At 38.6% G+C, this 16609-nt stretch overlaps 1 protein-coding gene across 1 annotated transcript; it reads left to right on the top strand.

Annotated features, from left to right (window-relative positions):
- Nucleotides 1-4250: 4250 nt before the first annotated feature.
- Nucleotides 4251-15984, top strand: NECAP1 (NECAP endocytosis associated 1). The gene is made up of 8 exons (XM_019713517.2): nt 4251-4432; nt 9607-9707; nt 9865-9969; nt 10653-10734; nt 11531-11639; nt 11732-11915; nt 13691-13793; nt 14106-15984. Exons 1-8 carry the CDS (start codon nt 4338-4340, stop codon nt 14152-14154), a joined length of 828 nt encoding a protein of 275 aa, XP_019569076.1. The 5' UTR covers nt 4251-4337; the 3' UTR covers nt 14155-15984.
- Nucleotides 15985-16609: the final 625 nt, after the last annotated feature.

Consider the following 16609-nt stretch of genomic DNA (forward strand, 5'->3'; position numbering starts at 1 on the left):
CTATAAACAGTTGAATGCAATGTGATAATAACTAAAACCAAAGTATAAAAAATGTTGTGGAACTCTGGGAAAGCAGTCTAAACCAGTATAACAGGCAAAATGGCCATAAAAAAAAATGTTGTAGGAGCACAGAGGAAGGAATTACTAGTTCTATTTAGGGACATTCAGGAAAGCTCAGAGAAACTGATGTGTAAATTACATCTGAAGGCATTTTACCAAGGAATGAATGGGAAGAGCATTTCAGCCTGTGCAAATATGTTCAGCAAGAACAAAGATAGTGTGTTTGGAAAGTCATGGCAACGTAATCAGTTAAGCTAGAAAGAACATCGGGGCTGAAGACAGTGAGCAAGAAGGTGTGAGAGAAGGCTCTAGGTGACATTGGAAGGAGAAGTTGGGACAAGATTATGAAGAATCATCTAGCTAAGGAGATTAGACTTATGGTACAGCCAGTGGAGAGTTTATGACTCATAAACTGCCCTCATATTTAGTAAGGGTATCATTTTGGGAAAACTTTGTTTCAATTATATATATTTGAGTATAGATGGGTGCATTGAGTTCTAATATAAAATGTGTTCTTACTGTGAATTATACTACTAAGAAACCAAAGGTTTTGAAAGTATTAATGTCTAAAGGTCTCTCCTAATTCAAAGTTCTTATATTTCTGCTACCTTGTAAGAATTCTTTGGAAGTTAACCTTATTAATTTAATTTGCAGGCAATTTGAAAAGATTCTGTAGGTAGTCTTTCAATCGAATGTATGAAACACTAAAAAGTTTGAGGTCTACCTAAATGTACTGACATAAAAAGGTGTTGATGTATTGTTAAATAAAAAGCAAAATATGTGCAGTATGTATAGTGTGATTCCAGTTGTGTAAATTCATATACTCACAAACACACACATTCTTATAAATGCATAATGCATAAAAACTACCAGGAAAGAATATGCAAAACATTGTTTACAGTAGTTAATTCAATGGAGAATGAAAGGATTTTGAGGAGCAGGGGGGTGGACTTTAAGATTTTTAAAATAAATTTTATTTACTTATGATTTACATACAATAAAATACATGCATTTTAAGGATACACTGTCTTATATTCAACTAATATATATATACACTTTGTGTAACCAACACCACAATCAAGATGCAGAACATTTCCATCACTCCACCCCACCTCAAATAGCCTTGTACCTCTTCCTATTCAATTCCTATGTTTGGTACCAGGCAATCACTTATCTAATTTCTGTAACTACAGTCTTTTCTAGAATTTCATATAAATGAAGCCATACAGTATGTACTCTTTTGGGCCTGGCTTCTTTTGTTTAGTGTAATGTTTTTGAGCTCTATCCATGTCATTGTGTTTATTAGTAGTTCAAATTTTTTTTATTGCTATCACTGAGTATTAGTCATTTAATCCTCTTTATTGCTATCCTATATATTACAACTGTATATCAATATGACAGTATCCTGTTATGTGGGTACACCACAAATTGTTTATTCACTTGTTGATAGACATTTTGTGTTATTGCCAGTTTTTAGCTATTGTAAACAAAGTTGCTATGAACATTTACATATATGTCTTTTTGTGGACATATGTGTTATTTTCCCTTGGGTAAATATCTCAGAGTGGAACGTTGGGTCTTATGATAAATGTATGTTTAACTTTTAAGAAAACACAAAACTTTGTTTTCCAAAGTCATTGTGCCATTTTATCTCCCCACTAGCAATGTATGAAAGATGCTCCATATTCTTGCCAGCACGTTGTTGTTGTCATTTTCTTTTTAAGTGTGTAGTGTTATCTTGTGGTTTCTATTTAATTTACACACACACACACACACACACACAAACACACAATGAATGCAAGTCTTTTGTCAGATATATGTATTGTGAATATTTTCTTTCAGTCTGTGACTTGCATTTTCATTTTCTTAATGGTATTTTTTGAAGAGTAAAAACTTTTAATTTTGATAAAGTCTAAATTTTCAAATATTTTATGGCTTGTGGTATTTATATTTTATCTAAGAAATCTTTGCCTAACCTAAGTTTTCACAGATTTCATTTTTTTCCTAGTTTTATAGTTTTAGCTTCTGGTCCATTTGAGTTAATTTTTGTGAGATATGGGTTGACATATGGTGTGAGATGTGGGTTGACATTTTTTTCCAGTTGTTCCAGTACAAGTTGTTGAAAAAAGTTTATCTTTTCCCATTGAATTGCCCTAGCATCTTTGTCAAAATCATTTGACCATATAGATGTAGGCCTATTCTGGATTCCCTATATGCTACATTGATTTATGTGATCTATATGTCTACCCTTATGCCAATATAACATTTTCTTGATTCATGTGTCTTGATTCTTTTTTCTTTTCTTTTTTATTGGGGAAGGGGAACGACTTTATTGGGGAACAGTGTGTACCTCCAGGACTTTTTTCCAAGTCAAATTATTGTCCTTTCAATCTTAGTTGTGGAGGGTGCCATTCAGCTTCTAGTTGTCCTTTCACTCTTAGTTGTGGAGGGCCCAGCTCAGCTCCAGGTCCAGTTGCCGTTGCTAGTTGCAGGGGGCGCAGCCCACCATCCCTTGTGGGAGTCAAACCCGCAACGTTGTGGCTGAGAGCCTGCGCTCCAACCAACTGAGCCACTGGGGAGGCAGCTCAGCTCAAGGTGCCATGTTCAATCTTAGTTGCAGGGGGCGCTGCCCACCATCCCTTGTGGGACTCGAGGAATTGAACTGGCAACCTTGTGGTTGAGAGCCCACTGGCCCATGTGGGAATCGAATTGGCAGCCTTCGGAGTTAGGAGCATGGAGCTCTAACTGCCTAAGCCACCGGGCCGGCCCATGTGTCCTGATTCTTTTTTTTGTTGTTCTTTGTTTTTTTAAAGTTTATTGGGGTGAGAATTGTTAGTAAAATTACATAGATTTCAGGTGTAGAATACTGTATCACATCATCTATAAATCCCATTGTGTGTTCACCACCCAGAGTCAGTTCTCCTTCCATCACCTTATATTTGTTCCCCCTTACCCTCATCTCCCATCCACCTTCCCCCTTACCCTCTGGTAACCACTAAACTATTGTCTGTGGTGTCTTGATTCTTGATGTGACATAGGGAAATTCTCCATCTTAGTTCTTAACTTTCAAAGTTGTTTTGGCTATTCTAGAACCTTTGTATTTCCATATGCATTTATAAATCAGATTGTTGATTTCTACAAAAAAAAGCCTGCTTAGATTTTGATTGGGATTGCATTGAATATACAAATCAATTTGGAAGAACTAACATCTTAACAATATTAAATCTTTCAGCACATGAACATATCTATTTAATGAGGTCTCTCAGCAATGTTAAATTTATCCCAAAGTATCTCATTTTTGATGCTATTGCAAATTTTTTTTTCTCATCATCCTCACCTTTTTTCTACCAGGTAAACAGGGGCTCTGCTTCCAGCTGTACAGAGTCTCAGAGAAATTCAGTAGTGCAACAGACAGACTTTTTATATCTCGGTTTTGTCAATTGTTATCTGATGATTAAATCGTTTTAAGTGATAGTTTTGTGGCAAGTTTACATTTAGAGTGTACAGTAACATTTATAGAGAGCGTTCGGTAGGATATATCATTATAATAGAACTGGGAACAAATAGCAGCCATTAAATAGTTCATTATGCTTCCTGAAATTGCCAGGAATTGGGTTAATACCACTTAAGAGTTTAACCAGAGTCAAATTTTCCAAACAGATAACCAGAAAACACAACTGAAAGTGAGGAATACCATTTCTAAAGGTGCCGTTGTGGAAAATATGAGGGGGGAAAAAGTGCTTTTAGGCAATTAATCAGGCTAAGCAATTTTAACGTTTAGAATCTGGAGGGTTAAAAATCCACCAAGTCTACGACAGGATCATACATTTCCTGTAGGTACCCAGCTGGGGATTATCGATGTGCAGATACCCCTTTTCTGCCAGGAAACTACGGTTAACAATTGACTCTTGGAAGGAAAAATTTCGCCAGATTCCAAGAGGTTTCTCAGCCTCCCAGAGCATCGTGGGTACCGGCCGGGAGCAAGATGGCGCTTTCCCTCATTACCTTTCGGGGATGGAGATTTCCATAACGTGCGTCACGCACTGGGATGGCATCTTTGCCATTACTCAAGATGGTGAGCCGCGTAGCCTCACTGTTTCCAGGTTTCAAAATGGCTTTCCCAACCCCCGCCACTGGAGGTTAATCTCGGGAACCAAGATATACTGACGCGGAAGTACCGTAAGCGGAAGTTGTCATGTACCGCAACTCCCTGCCCCCTCCATGTCCCGCCTCCGTCTCTACGCCCCGCCCCCGGTGGCACGGAGAGCAAAGCCAAGATGGCGGCCGAGTTGGAGTACGAGTCTGTCCTGTGTGTGAAACCCGACGTGAGCGTCTACCGGATTCCGCCCCGGGCCTCTAACCGCGGTTACAGGTACTAACCTCGAGGCCCTGCAGCACGTGCGTACCCGGTCGGGGATGACAGTTTCCTTCTCAGATAGATCGCCGTGCGTCCCCGCCACTGCCAACTCTGAGTTGTCACTTTGCTAGCCTCCCCACCTGGGCTGTTATCGGCCTATCCTTCTGCTTTTACCCCACTCTAGACTGCCATCACCCTTGTTTCCGCTGCTTAAAAAAAAAATTGCCATCCTGCCTCTTCGATTTCTCCTCCCCTGGACCCCTCTGGGTTACCCATCGGTTCTCCATCACCCACATCCAGTCGTGCCTGCTTCTTCGTCAGTCACCTTTCCTTCCCTCTTCCCTGCGTCCTTCAGTTTGTCACCCTCATCTCCACCGCCACGTTTCCAATACTCCGTGCACATGTGTGGGTCATCTTTGTGTTGTTGGACACTCTCAGGATGGTCTAATGTATCTTTTATGTTGGCAGCAAATACATCATCCACCATTTGGTTTCACCATCAGCTTTTCTGCCAGTGGGCAAAGGTTATCATACGTTTTCTAATGATTGTCCATACTGTTTCTTTCCAATATATTTTCTCGATGATTATGTAGTATTTTCTACCTTCCTTCTCTTCCTTCACTCTTAACCTATGTATAGCTTTTCCCTCCAGAGTTAACCTGCCTTTTCTCTGTAGAGCTAAATTTGTGTTGTAACCTTGTAATTCAATGACTGTTAGTGTCTGGGGATGCTGTAGGAAGCCATGAAGTCATGTAGTGGAAAGAGTTGACACGTAACTCACTGGGTTGCATGTTAAAAAACATGAGAATGGGCACTGGCAACTTAACAGCTGTATGATTTTGGACAAATCTCTTAACCTCTCCAAGTCTCAGTTTTCTCATCTGTAAAAATAGAAAAAATAGAACTTAATGATAAAACCTGTTGTAGTTATGTGCCTCACAAAAGTTTTTGGAGGGTTAAATGAAATCATACAATAAATGTGAAAGAATTAGGAAACAGTAAAGCTGTATTTAAACATGTGGTACTGTTTTTATTCCATATCATCATCGTAATTTTCCTCTTGGCATTTATTATTACCTTGGCTAACAATTTATCCTCTCTCTATGTCCATTATTTTGTCTTGAATGACAAAATGAACCGAGGTTCATTTCTCATGGGTCATTATCTTTGTGCTTGCTGACTTGTGCACTAGATTCTGTGGGTTGTACCTTTTGACAAAGAGGTAGTCCTAATTTTAGGCTTTCAGTCAGACCCCAAATTGAGCATGAATAGAAATCTGTGTGTTTTTTTGCTGGTAGTACTATATGTGTGACTCATCTGAGACATCACCTTCTTTGGGAAGCCATCCTGGACCCTTCCATTCTGGCTTAGGTATGCTCTGTGCTTCCATAGCACCTATGTTTGTCTGTGTCACAGTGCTCTTCCTTCCGTATTGCAATTGATTGTTTGGTCTCCTATTTCTCTAGAGTGTAAGGAACTTGAGGTCTTTTTTAAGTTTGTATACCCAGAATCTAGCACAGTGTCTGGCACATAGTGGGCACTCTGTAAATGTTGACTGAAAGAACAATTTAGTAGATTACACTTAATCACATAAATTAGCATTGATTAAACTGTTAAATAAGGAAAATAAGTCATACCTTTCAACTTAAGGTGTTAAAACTTCCTAAAGGATATGATACACATTCAAATGGGATTCTATTCTTTTACTTCTTCTTCAAGGTTTTTTAAAGACCTTCTCTCATCTGCGTTTTCTACCTCCACTTTGTAGTTTATCCACACCCTTTATTCTTATGTCAATTAATTGCATTGAGCCATCAAAACAATTTCTTAATTTTCCCCTTTTACTCTTTTTCTCATTATCCTTCTATGTTTTCCATGCTTATTACTAATATTTCCTATTCCCCAAGAGACATTTTATCATCAGCCACTCTTACTATAGTGAGTGACTAGAGCAGAACTAAGTTTGAATTGTGATTCTCATTTATTTGTTGGGGTACCTTTGGCAAGTCATTTAACTCTTTTGAGCTTTTGTTTCCTTACCTATAAAAATGGATGTAATACTACTTATGTTACGAGATCCTCTCACTTAATTTTCACAAGAATGGGCATGCCTGGCACATAATAGATACTTGATAAATATTGCTTTTCTGTCTTTTTGTCTGCATAATCTTTCTTGTTGTTTGCCAGAACCCGTTTTCCATTATGAGCATGATTTATTCTCTAGGCTGCCATGAAAGGAAAAAATCCTTTCTTTTAGTGACTAATACTATTAGAAGGAATAAATAACTTTGATTCAACTAGTGTAAGCTGTTGCTTCCTGGACCAATGGAAGGAAAATTTAGGTTGATGAGAAATTTATAAATAGAAAATGGTTTCCTGACCTATAAAACTTTTTTTATTCATTACAACCCTCCTTCCCAGCTAAATTAATATTAAATTCTATAGTATGTTTTAATGTAATGAAAAGAATGCTGGACTTTGAAGTTAGGCATTATTGCTTACTGTGTTATTGTCCTTTGTTGAGAGAGGGAGCGGGAAGAGAGAGAGAGAGAGAGAGAGAGAGAGAGAGAGGCTTTTCATGCATATTTCATATGGCTGCTGTAAGGATTTATTGCTAAAGTAAATGAAAATTTGTGAGATCAGTTTACAGTATTGTCAGAAGTATTCTCACCAAAACCAAGAGTTCTTCAGGCTAGGTCTTGGGAGTGTGAGAGGAACTAATGCTGAGGGCTGAGGGAAACTGCTGCCGTGTTTTTGAATTTTGAATCTCAGTAACAAATTCACTTACCGAGAATTTGTTAAATATTGGCCACTAGACACACACAGTAATTAAGACAAGGAACCTGTCCAAACAAATACATCTTGTAAGCTTGTTCCTAATATTTTCAATAGCTATTTACACTATATCTAGCTCTTTGTGGTATGGTAGCCTAAGTAACAGCTGTTTTTTAAAAATTTATTAAGGGAACTTTAGAATGCTCTAATCTGGATCAGATTCAGGTACTTGAAGGTCTTTGAGAGCAGGGCATCAAGAGAGAAGGGGATGACAAAATCCTGTTCAACATCTGTGCTAATTTTAATCTTCACTTTCTTCCTTTCCTCCTTTACTTACCCTTTTGTTAAACTCATCCTTCTATAGCTAAACTCGTTCAGACATACCCTGTTGTTACTTTTCTAACCTGGAAGTGTTGGTTTTCAGGGCCCTAAGGGATAAGTTATTAATAACTTTTACTTCGTCCTCCCTTTTCCATATTCCTGGCAAAAGAAAATCAGAAATGCAATGTTTTGTAAAATTGTCCATATTTAAATAGTGTCTTAAATTTCACTCAAATTCATTTATAACACAGATTATAAATACTCACTGTTTCCATGGACATTCGTATCTCTAGCCCACATGTCTTTCCTAAACTCTAGACTCATATTAAACTGTCCGTCTTCTCTTAAAAATCTACTAGACATCTCAAGCTCAGCATATGCCAAACTGAACTCCTGATCTTTCTTCCCAGACATGCCTTCCTCATCCCAGTTATTGGCAACTCCTTTGCTAAGGCTACAAACCTTGGAGTCATCCTTGACTTCTCTTTTTCTTCTACCTCACACCCAATTTGTTAGAAAATCCTGCTGCCTTTACCTTAAATACAGAGGGTGCCAAAAAAATGTACATACATTTGAAGAAAGGAAAACTGTATTAAAATTGTAATACTCAATATATACTGATAAAAGATGAATACAAGTCACGTTTGACTTCTGCAATTACAAGAGGTGCTCAAAGTGGTTACCATCAGTTTTCAGGCACTTCTGATTACGACGAACTACTACTTGAGTAATATTAACCCAAGTGTCCACTTGTACACATTCTTTTGCTATCTCTGGTATATCCAGAATCTAGCTACTGTCTCTTACTAGTCACCATCATGACTCTCCTAGATCACTGCAATAGTGTTTTAAATAATGCCCCTGCTTGAATGACTTCAACACTCATATCTTTATATCTCTTCTACTCATAGCAAACAAAGTAGTTCTTTTAAAATAAAAAGGCGATTGTGTCACACCTCTGCTTAAAACTTGTAACAGCTTGTCTCCTCCTTAACTGAGAGTAAAACCTAAAGTTCTTACAATGGCTTATAAGGCCCAGCATAATCTGGCCTTCTGTTCTGTTAGCTTTTCTACTTTGTCTCTATTTTAATGACGGCGGCCTCCTTGCTTGAGTGCATACATTCCAGACATGCTCCTACCTTAGCACCTTTGCACTAGCTGCTTCCTATGCCTGGGATGCTTTTCAAACCCAGGTTGTCTTCATGGGTAACTCTCACATTCTACACATTTTTGCTCACATTTCGCCTTGTTAATAAGGCTACCCTAACCACTCTCACTGCAGTATTCAAATGCTGCAACCTGTTTACTCTCTCTACCCTCCCAATCTCCCTCTTCTGCCTCTGCATTTTCTTTTCACCTTAGCATTCACCACCTGATGAGATATTAATTATTTCACTTATTTATTGTTTCCTTTTTATTGTACATCTTCTATTAGAATGTAAGCCTCACAACCGCAGGAGTCTGATTTTGTTCACTGCTGTATCCAAGCACCTAAAACAGTGTCCGTGACTTAATGCGTACTCTGTAAATATTGGTTAAATTCAATGAAAAGAATATTATTGAACTCCAGAATCCCCAAATAGTAACATTGTGTTGTTTGTTTTGGACTGTGTGTTAACATGAATCAACTATGTAGAGGGGATCATGAGTTATGCTTTTTTTAATTAACATCCATCACTTTGTATAGTTAAATTGTTTTCTTGTGATGAGAACTTTTTTATTTTTTATTGGGGGATATTGGGGAACAGTGTGTTTTTCTAGGATGACAAGTCGTTATTTTTCAATGTAGTTGTGGGGGTCACAGCTCAGGTCCAAGTCAAGTCGTTCTTTTCAATCTAGTTGTGGAGGGCGCAGCTCACTGGCCAATGTGGGACTTGAACTGGCGATCTTGGTGTGAAGAGCTTATGCTCTAACCAACTGAGCCATCCGGCCGCCCCTCATGAGTTATTCTTATTGATTACTTAATAGGTAGAAATAGTAAGCAATCCAAGACAGGGAAATAGAAATATGGCAAATGATTCTGCATAGGGTTTTTGTATATTAAAGACATGGACCTGAGGCCTGAGGTTTCCTATAATATTTTCCTATCCTAGGGCTTCTGACTGGAAATTAGACCAGCCTGATTGGACTGGTCGCCTCCGAATCACTTCAAAAGGGAAGATTGCTTATATCAAACTCGAAGATAAAATTTCAGGTAATCTATGCTTTTGACTCTCTAACATATTAAGGATATTGGTTTGTTGTGCTTTTGTAAGTATCTTTAAGTTGGGGACTGAAGTAGAAATACTTGTTAATTAGAGTTTTAGATTTTTGCTTCCTTTGCTCAAAGAAGTCTTTCTTTTACCTGTCAGGGGAACTCTTTGCTCAGGCACCAGTAGAACAATATCCTGGTATTGCTGTGGAGACAGTGACAGATTCCAGCCGCTATTTTGTAATTCGGATCCAGGACGGTACTGGTAAGGGATCTGGGATTTGAAATGGGATGAGGTTGGGAAAATAGTTAATGCATTTCAATAAAAGTGTGTCCTGATCTTATTTATCTTCAGTTTACTAAATTTTTCCTCCTCTTTCTGCAAAGTTAATTATAGTTATGAAAGAAGGATTAACATGTTATTTGTAATAGACATGAACACAAGTTCAAGACATGGTAATTAGTCGGTAAATGTAAATAAATCAAAGTGTATATCTAACAAAAGAATTTACACTTATTGCCCATTCATTGTTTGTAGTGGTTTTTGGTGGGACCATCATAAATCATCTGTATCTAGGCCAATCATTATCTTTTCTCCATTGTCTGTATCAGAGGTTGGCAAACTTCTTCTGTAAACAGACAGATATTTAGATTTTACAGGCCAAGTGGTCTCTATAGCAACTACTCAGTTCTGTTGTTGTAGTGTGAAAGCAGCCACGGGTAATATGTAAACAAATTGGTGGGGCTGTGTTTCAGTAAAACTTTATTTTACTGAAAACAAGCTATGGCAGCATTTGGACCACGGGCTGTATGTAGTTTGCAGACCCCTGGTCTGTGAGAAGATGATTGACATTGTCAGACTTCAGGTTGGGTAACTTATATTTTCATTGGACAGAATTTTCCCCTGGGGCACTTCCTATTCTGAGTATTCCTGTCTTCTTCCCCCAGGGCGTAGTGCTTTCATTGGCATTGGCTTCACAGATCGGGGTGATGCATTTGACTTTAATGTCTCCTTGCAAGATCACTTCAAGTGAGTGAAGCTCATCCTAGTTACCAGGTTAAATGGTTTGGGGAAAGCTGCTTCGCAGTTGAATGGGCACTGTCACTTTACCCTCTTTATTTGGTAAACAAGTTTATTATGAATATAAATCTTCCCATTGATTCTTTGTCCGTATATTATCTTTGTATCTAGTTTATCCTTTCCTTATAGCCCAGAATATGTTTTTGATTCCTTGTACAATGGTTTGAGATGATGCTTTTGTTTATGCCTCTGGGGGTGCTCTTGCTTTTAGGTGGCTGAGAGAGGCATGCAGTAACAGGGCTGTATATGAGATATGTGGGGAGTTACATGCCAGTTTTGTTACTTCATATAGTGACATGTTTTGTGCCTATTGCAACATTTCTTCAGACCACCTGACTTTGGCGTAGCTATGGTGGACAGCACCATCCACGCTGTCGCTTCCTACCTCAAGGCACATACCTCTGCTTTTCTGCCTCAGAAGGCCAGTTAATACAGGGGTACAACCTGGAAGGACTGAGGAATTAACGTTCCTTCAGGGGCAGCCCTTACCCAGGCGAATGGGAATTGGTGACTAAATGCCCTCCTTCGGAGGGGCAAGTTTACTGTACATTATGTTTCATTCCTCAGTGGTATTGAGCCCCAGTTGCCCTCTTTCTTGCCCCCCCCCCCCTTCCCTTTAACTCTTCTGTTCCCTCACTGTGCTTTCTGGAATCTTGTTTTGCATAAATTAGCTACACTAAAATTTGTGTGTCAAACCCTGCTTTCAGGGAATCCCAAATTAAGATAACTTACTCTTTTACTGAAGGTGGGTAAAGCAGGAATCTGAGATTTCCAAAGAATCTCAGGAAATGGACACTCGTCCCAAGTTGGATCTGGGCTTCAAGGAAGGACAGACCATCAAGTTGAGTATTGGGGTGAGTATGGTTTTTCCCCCCTTTCCTATATTTCCATAAGCCTGTGACCTCTTTTTTTCTCTCTCGCTCTCCTTCTTTTTCTTCTTTTGTAGAACATTACAACCAAGAAAGGAGGTGCTTCTAAGCCCAAGACTGCAGGGACTGGGGGCCTAAGCTTACTCCCACCCCCACCTGGAGGCAAAATCACTATTCCCCCACCTTCCTCCTCAGTTGCCATCAGCAATCATGTCACTCCACCACCCATTCCAAAATCTAACCATGGAGGTAGTGATGCAGGTAAATCTCTCTAGTACTTTTAACTTTCAGAAATCATATCTTAGGTTGTAATTGGAGAACACCTTTTTGTCAAGGAGAGTGTTGATGTTTTTGTTATCAATTGGCACTTGGTACTGACAAAGTGATTTCTGGCAGCCTCTAGCAAGGGAGCAAAGCTTTTCTAGTGGACCGAGAGTCATGGTATGTGGTAGGTTCTTTGGCAGAAAATGGGTGGATATAAAAAAGACTATTTCCTTCATTGTACCTTGGTTAGGTGCTAGTAGGCCTGAGTCAGATGAACCAAGATTTCAGTCATGGCTCTGCCCCTTTATATCTGAATATGCTTGGTAACATTACTTAAAGTCTCTTGAGTTTCAGTATCTTGATCTGCAAAATAGAGACGTAAAACCACCCCAGGATTGCGAAGGTTAAGTAATGTGAGGGCACCTAGCACACTACTTGGCACATAGTAACCATTCAGTAAATGTTATTTCTTAATCTTTTTCATTTCTTCACCAGGGCAGTTGGGAGAAAATGAGACATCTGTGTTTGTGAATGCATTTTTGTTGTTCTTTACTATCTGGTGGGGAAAATAATAGATATATTTACATTTAAAGAATTGCAAAGATTAGAACTCAGAAAGGAATTTTCCTAAGACTAGAGAATCAGGTATTACAGTCTGGAAGTTATAATAAGTGTTAACCAGAAGACACTGGAGATAATATCTAAGATTTATTCTTTATTTTTTAAATTAAATTTTTTATTTTGAGACAATTGTACATTCATATGAAGTTATAAAGATAATACCAAGAAATCCCTCGTATCCTTTACCCAGTTTCCCTCAATGGTAACATTTTACAAAACTGTAGTCTAATATCTCAGCCAGGAAATTGACATTGATACTGTCTACTGCTTAGATTTCACCAGTTTTTAAAAATTTTTTTTATTAAATTTATTGGGGTGACAATTGTTAGTAAAATTACATAGATTTCAGGTGTACAATTCTGTATTACATCATCTATAAATCCCATTGTGTGTTCATCACCCAGAGTCAGTTCTCCTTCCATCACCATATATTCGATCCCCCTTACCTTCATCTCCCACCCCCCAACCCCCACCCCCTTACCCTCTGGTAACCACTAAACTATTGTCTGTGTCTATGAGTTTCTGTTTCTCATTTGTTTGTCTTGTTCTTTTGTTGTTTTTGGTTTATATACCACATATCAGTGAAGATTTCACCAGTTTTACGTGTTCTCATTTGTGTGTATATGTGCAGTTGTATTGTGTGTAGGTTTCTGGGTTCATCACCATGGTCAGCATACAGAACATTTCTATCACTATAAGGATCCCTTGTGTCACCCTTTAATAACCATCCCTCCCTCCCTCCCAGTCTTTTCCCCTCCTCACCCTCCCCATCAGTCCCTAACTTTTGGCAACCACTAATCTGTTTTCCATCTCTATACTTTTGTCACTTCAGGAATGTTATATAAATGGAATCGTATAGTATATAATCTTTTGGGATTGGCTTTTTCCACTCAGCCTAATTCCCTTGAGCTTTCATCCAAATTGTTGTGTATATCAATAGTTTCTTCCTATTTATTGCTGAGTAGTATTCCATGGCAATAAATACATGCTGTGGATGTACCACAGCATGTTTAACCATCACCCATGTAAAGATATCTGGGTTGTTTCCAATTTTTGGCTATTATAAATAAAGCTGCTATATATAGATTTTTGTGTGAACATATGTTTTTATTTCCTGTTCCTCCTTTTTTCTTCTTTTACCTTGTATTCAGATGTCCTTTTAGATCTGGATTCTCCTGCTCCTGTCACCACATCAGCACCAGCGCCAGTGTCTTCAAACAATGACTTGTGGGGAGACTTTAGCACTGCATCCAGGTATGGGTGTAACATACTCTCGGTCAGGGTATGGATAATATGTACAGTCAGACGAAATCTTAGATCAGGGCATTCGTAGGTCATATAGAGTCTTTGGCAGGAATTCTAGGTAAGGAAGTATAGGAGTACTGGGATGGTGAGATAAGAAAACTGTAAGGTGAAGCTGGAGGTGGGTATTTCAGGCCTTGCTAAGTAGAATTGCTGTGAAGTTTCAGAAATTTTGGGTAGCAATTTCTTTGAAACTATTAAGTAAAGAATGGAGTAGCTGTCCTAATACTATGCCTTTGGCTTTCTCTCTGTTCTGTCTTGCAGCTCTGTTCCAAACCAGGCACCACAGCCATCTAACTGGGTCCAGTTCTGAATAGCATGGGCAGGACATTAAGGACAGACTTGAAGAATAAAAATGACCTTGAGGGCACCAATCTGTGAGGGAAGTTAGGAATCCCTTCTCTCCCCAGAACCAAAATAACTGGACAATCTTTCATAGCTTCGCTATTACGTTCAAGCTGGTTTATGTCGCTCCCCTATGTTGTTACTTGCTGTACAGCCAAGAAAGTATCTCTTATCTCCTCTTCATCAAGGCAGGGGAGTAGTGGGTTTTCTCATACTTGTGGCTGACTATGCAGGGCTTAAAAGGCCAGGGTCTCTGTGAGGGGGAAATGACCTCCCACATCTGCATAATTTTTCTCCATCTTTTAAATTCTTTAACATTTCAGAATCATCTCATGACCCTGTGTGTGTCTTTGTGAAGCCCTATTGAGTTTTTTCAGGAGGGACAGAAACCTTGAAATTTCTTTTCTGCTAACCCAAGACTCTGAAAATGGACAGACTGACCTCAGTGTTTACAAATTTAGAATTTTGATAGAGATGGAAATGAAGAAGGACCTGTTTCTTGGGTCTGTGCTATATATCCTCCTTCAGGCTTATCCAATTCAGTGAACATCTAGTGCTGAGTGCAGCTCCATCACCCTCTCATGCGTTTACATGTCTCTTCCTATAATAAGAGGGTTGTGTTGGTGGAGCCTCTGCTGTTCTTTTGTTTGTTGAATAGTGCAACATCTTTGATCAGTGGGTGTCTCTTGGATGAAGGAGAGTCAAGGAGCTCTGTTTTCCAAGTTACATTCTAGAGAAGTGTTTACAGTAAGTCTTCAACGTCATCAGTAGGTTTTGTGACTTTAAACAACTTACAACAAAACCAGTTTTACCATGGGCTAATTGATATAAACAAGAGTTAAGTTCCTATGGCGTATCATCAACAGTATGACAAAATGACATTATTGGAGGACCTGTACTTTCTTGCTGCTCCATCTCATTGCTACACTTGAAGCACAGCGTTATTTTGTATTTGTCCCATTGTTTGACCTAAAGTTGAGGGTTTAGAATTTTTAACCTGATTTGTAGAGCACAGAGGTTGAAAGCACTTGACTCTTATTCAGTACCCGCATTGCCTTGCTGCCTGGGTACCTGGCCCCTTTCCATAAACATTTGCTTTTCAGTCTATCTAATTCTTCAATAAAAAAGCTGCTATTATATGTATCATCATTTATGAAGGAAGCTGGAGAATCACAGCTTTACCTGTGATAGGTTTTGCCTAAGTTACAGTTTTGATACCCATCACCCAGGATATCTCAAAAACAAGTTGCCCTCCCATCACTTCTTTTCCTTTGCCCCACCATTCCTTTTACAATGCTGTGAAGAGAGTTCCCTTTCTTAGTTGATTGGGTACTATCTGTTTTGTTTGTTAATTGGCAATTTTGAGGATGAAATGGGAGGATATTATTTCTCCCTTAGCACCTGTTTGGACGTGTATACTCTAGCTGAATGGAGTCCTTATATTTAGTTTCAAAATATGTTCTGTCCTAGATTTCCTCCTTGACTCTTTTTAACTTTGAATCCATCCTTTTTTCATTGCCTCCACTTCCAGGCAGCTCTATACTTGTAGAGCCATGGCGGGGCATTTTAAAATTCCAATAGAAAACACTAAAAGGAAAGTCTATAGAATCACTAGTGACTAACTATTGGGAACCTATTTTCTCAATCTTCCTCCATGTTGTGTTCTTTGTATTCTCAAGATGATAATATATTATGTATTTGAATTGCTGAAAAATTGATGATGAAGTTTAAGATATATGTATATAAAGCGTATGCTGTATTGGTGCAATAATGGTAATTAAAAGTATGGAAAAAAGTAGTGTCGCTTTATCTTTTAATTTGTCTGTTTCATTACCTTTTTTATTTAATTGATACAATATAAATGGGCCAGTAGGTAATAAAAAGACATTTTATAGCTATTATTCTTTTTCAAGAAATAGGAGCTTTTAAGAAGTTAGGCTACACTCTGCTCATGGTTCTAAACCCCCAGAGTAATCCTAGAGATTCCTTATATTCAGTATTTATTTGCTGGTACTGTTAATTTTACTTGCTTCAAGTTATCTTCATGTTCTAGGCCACCTCTCACATCCTAGAACTATTATATAATCAGCATAAATGAAGGAAATCAGGGTAAGAGACAAAACTAAAGTCAGAGTCAGAGACTGGAAGCCAGAAGGATCTTGGAATTCTTATTCAGTGATTGTTACAGGAGAAGAATCAGAATAATATGCGTGCTTTTTTTTGTGTGTGTGTGTGAAGTAACATACTGTTCTCTCCAGAGATTCCAACATAGCTCCCCATTTGCTCTCCTAGGGTCGGGATTCACTGGCTTCCCCAACCAAGGCCTTTCTTACATTACTGAGGTGTGAGGCACTGTCACTGATAGAAGTATATCCTAATCCTCAGGTTTCGTTTGGGGAAAAATGTCATCAATCAGTGTTGAA

Source organism: Rhinolophus sinicus, linkage group LG02 (genome assembly GCF_036562045.2).
Source record: "Rhinolophus sinicus isolate RSC01 linkage group LG02, ASM3656204v1, whole genome shotgun sequence".
Taxonomy (NCBI): domain Eukaryota; kingdom Metazoa; phylum Chordata; class Mammalia; order Chiroptera; family Rhinolophidae; genus Rhinolophus; species Rhinolophus sinicus.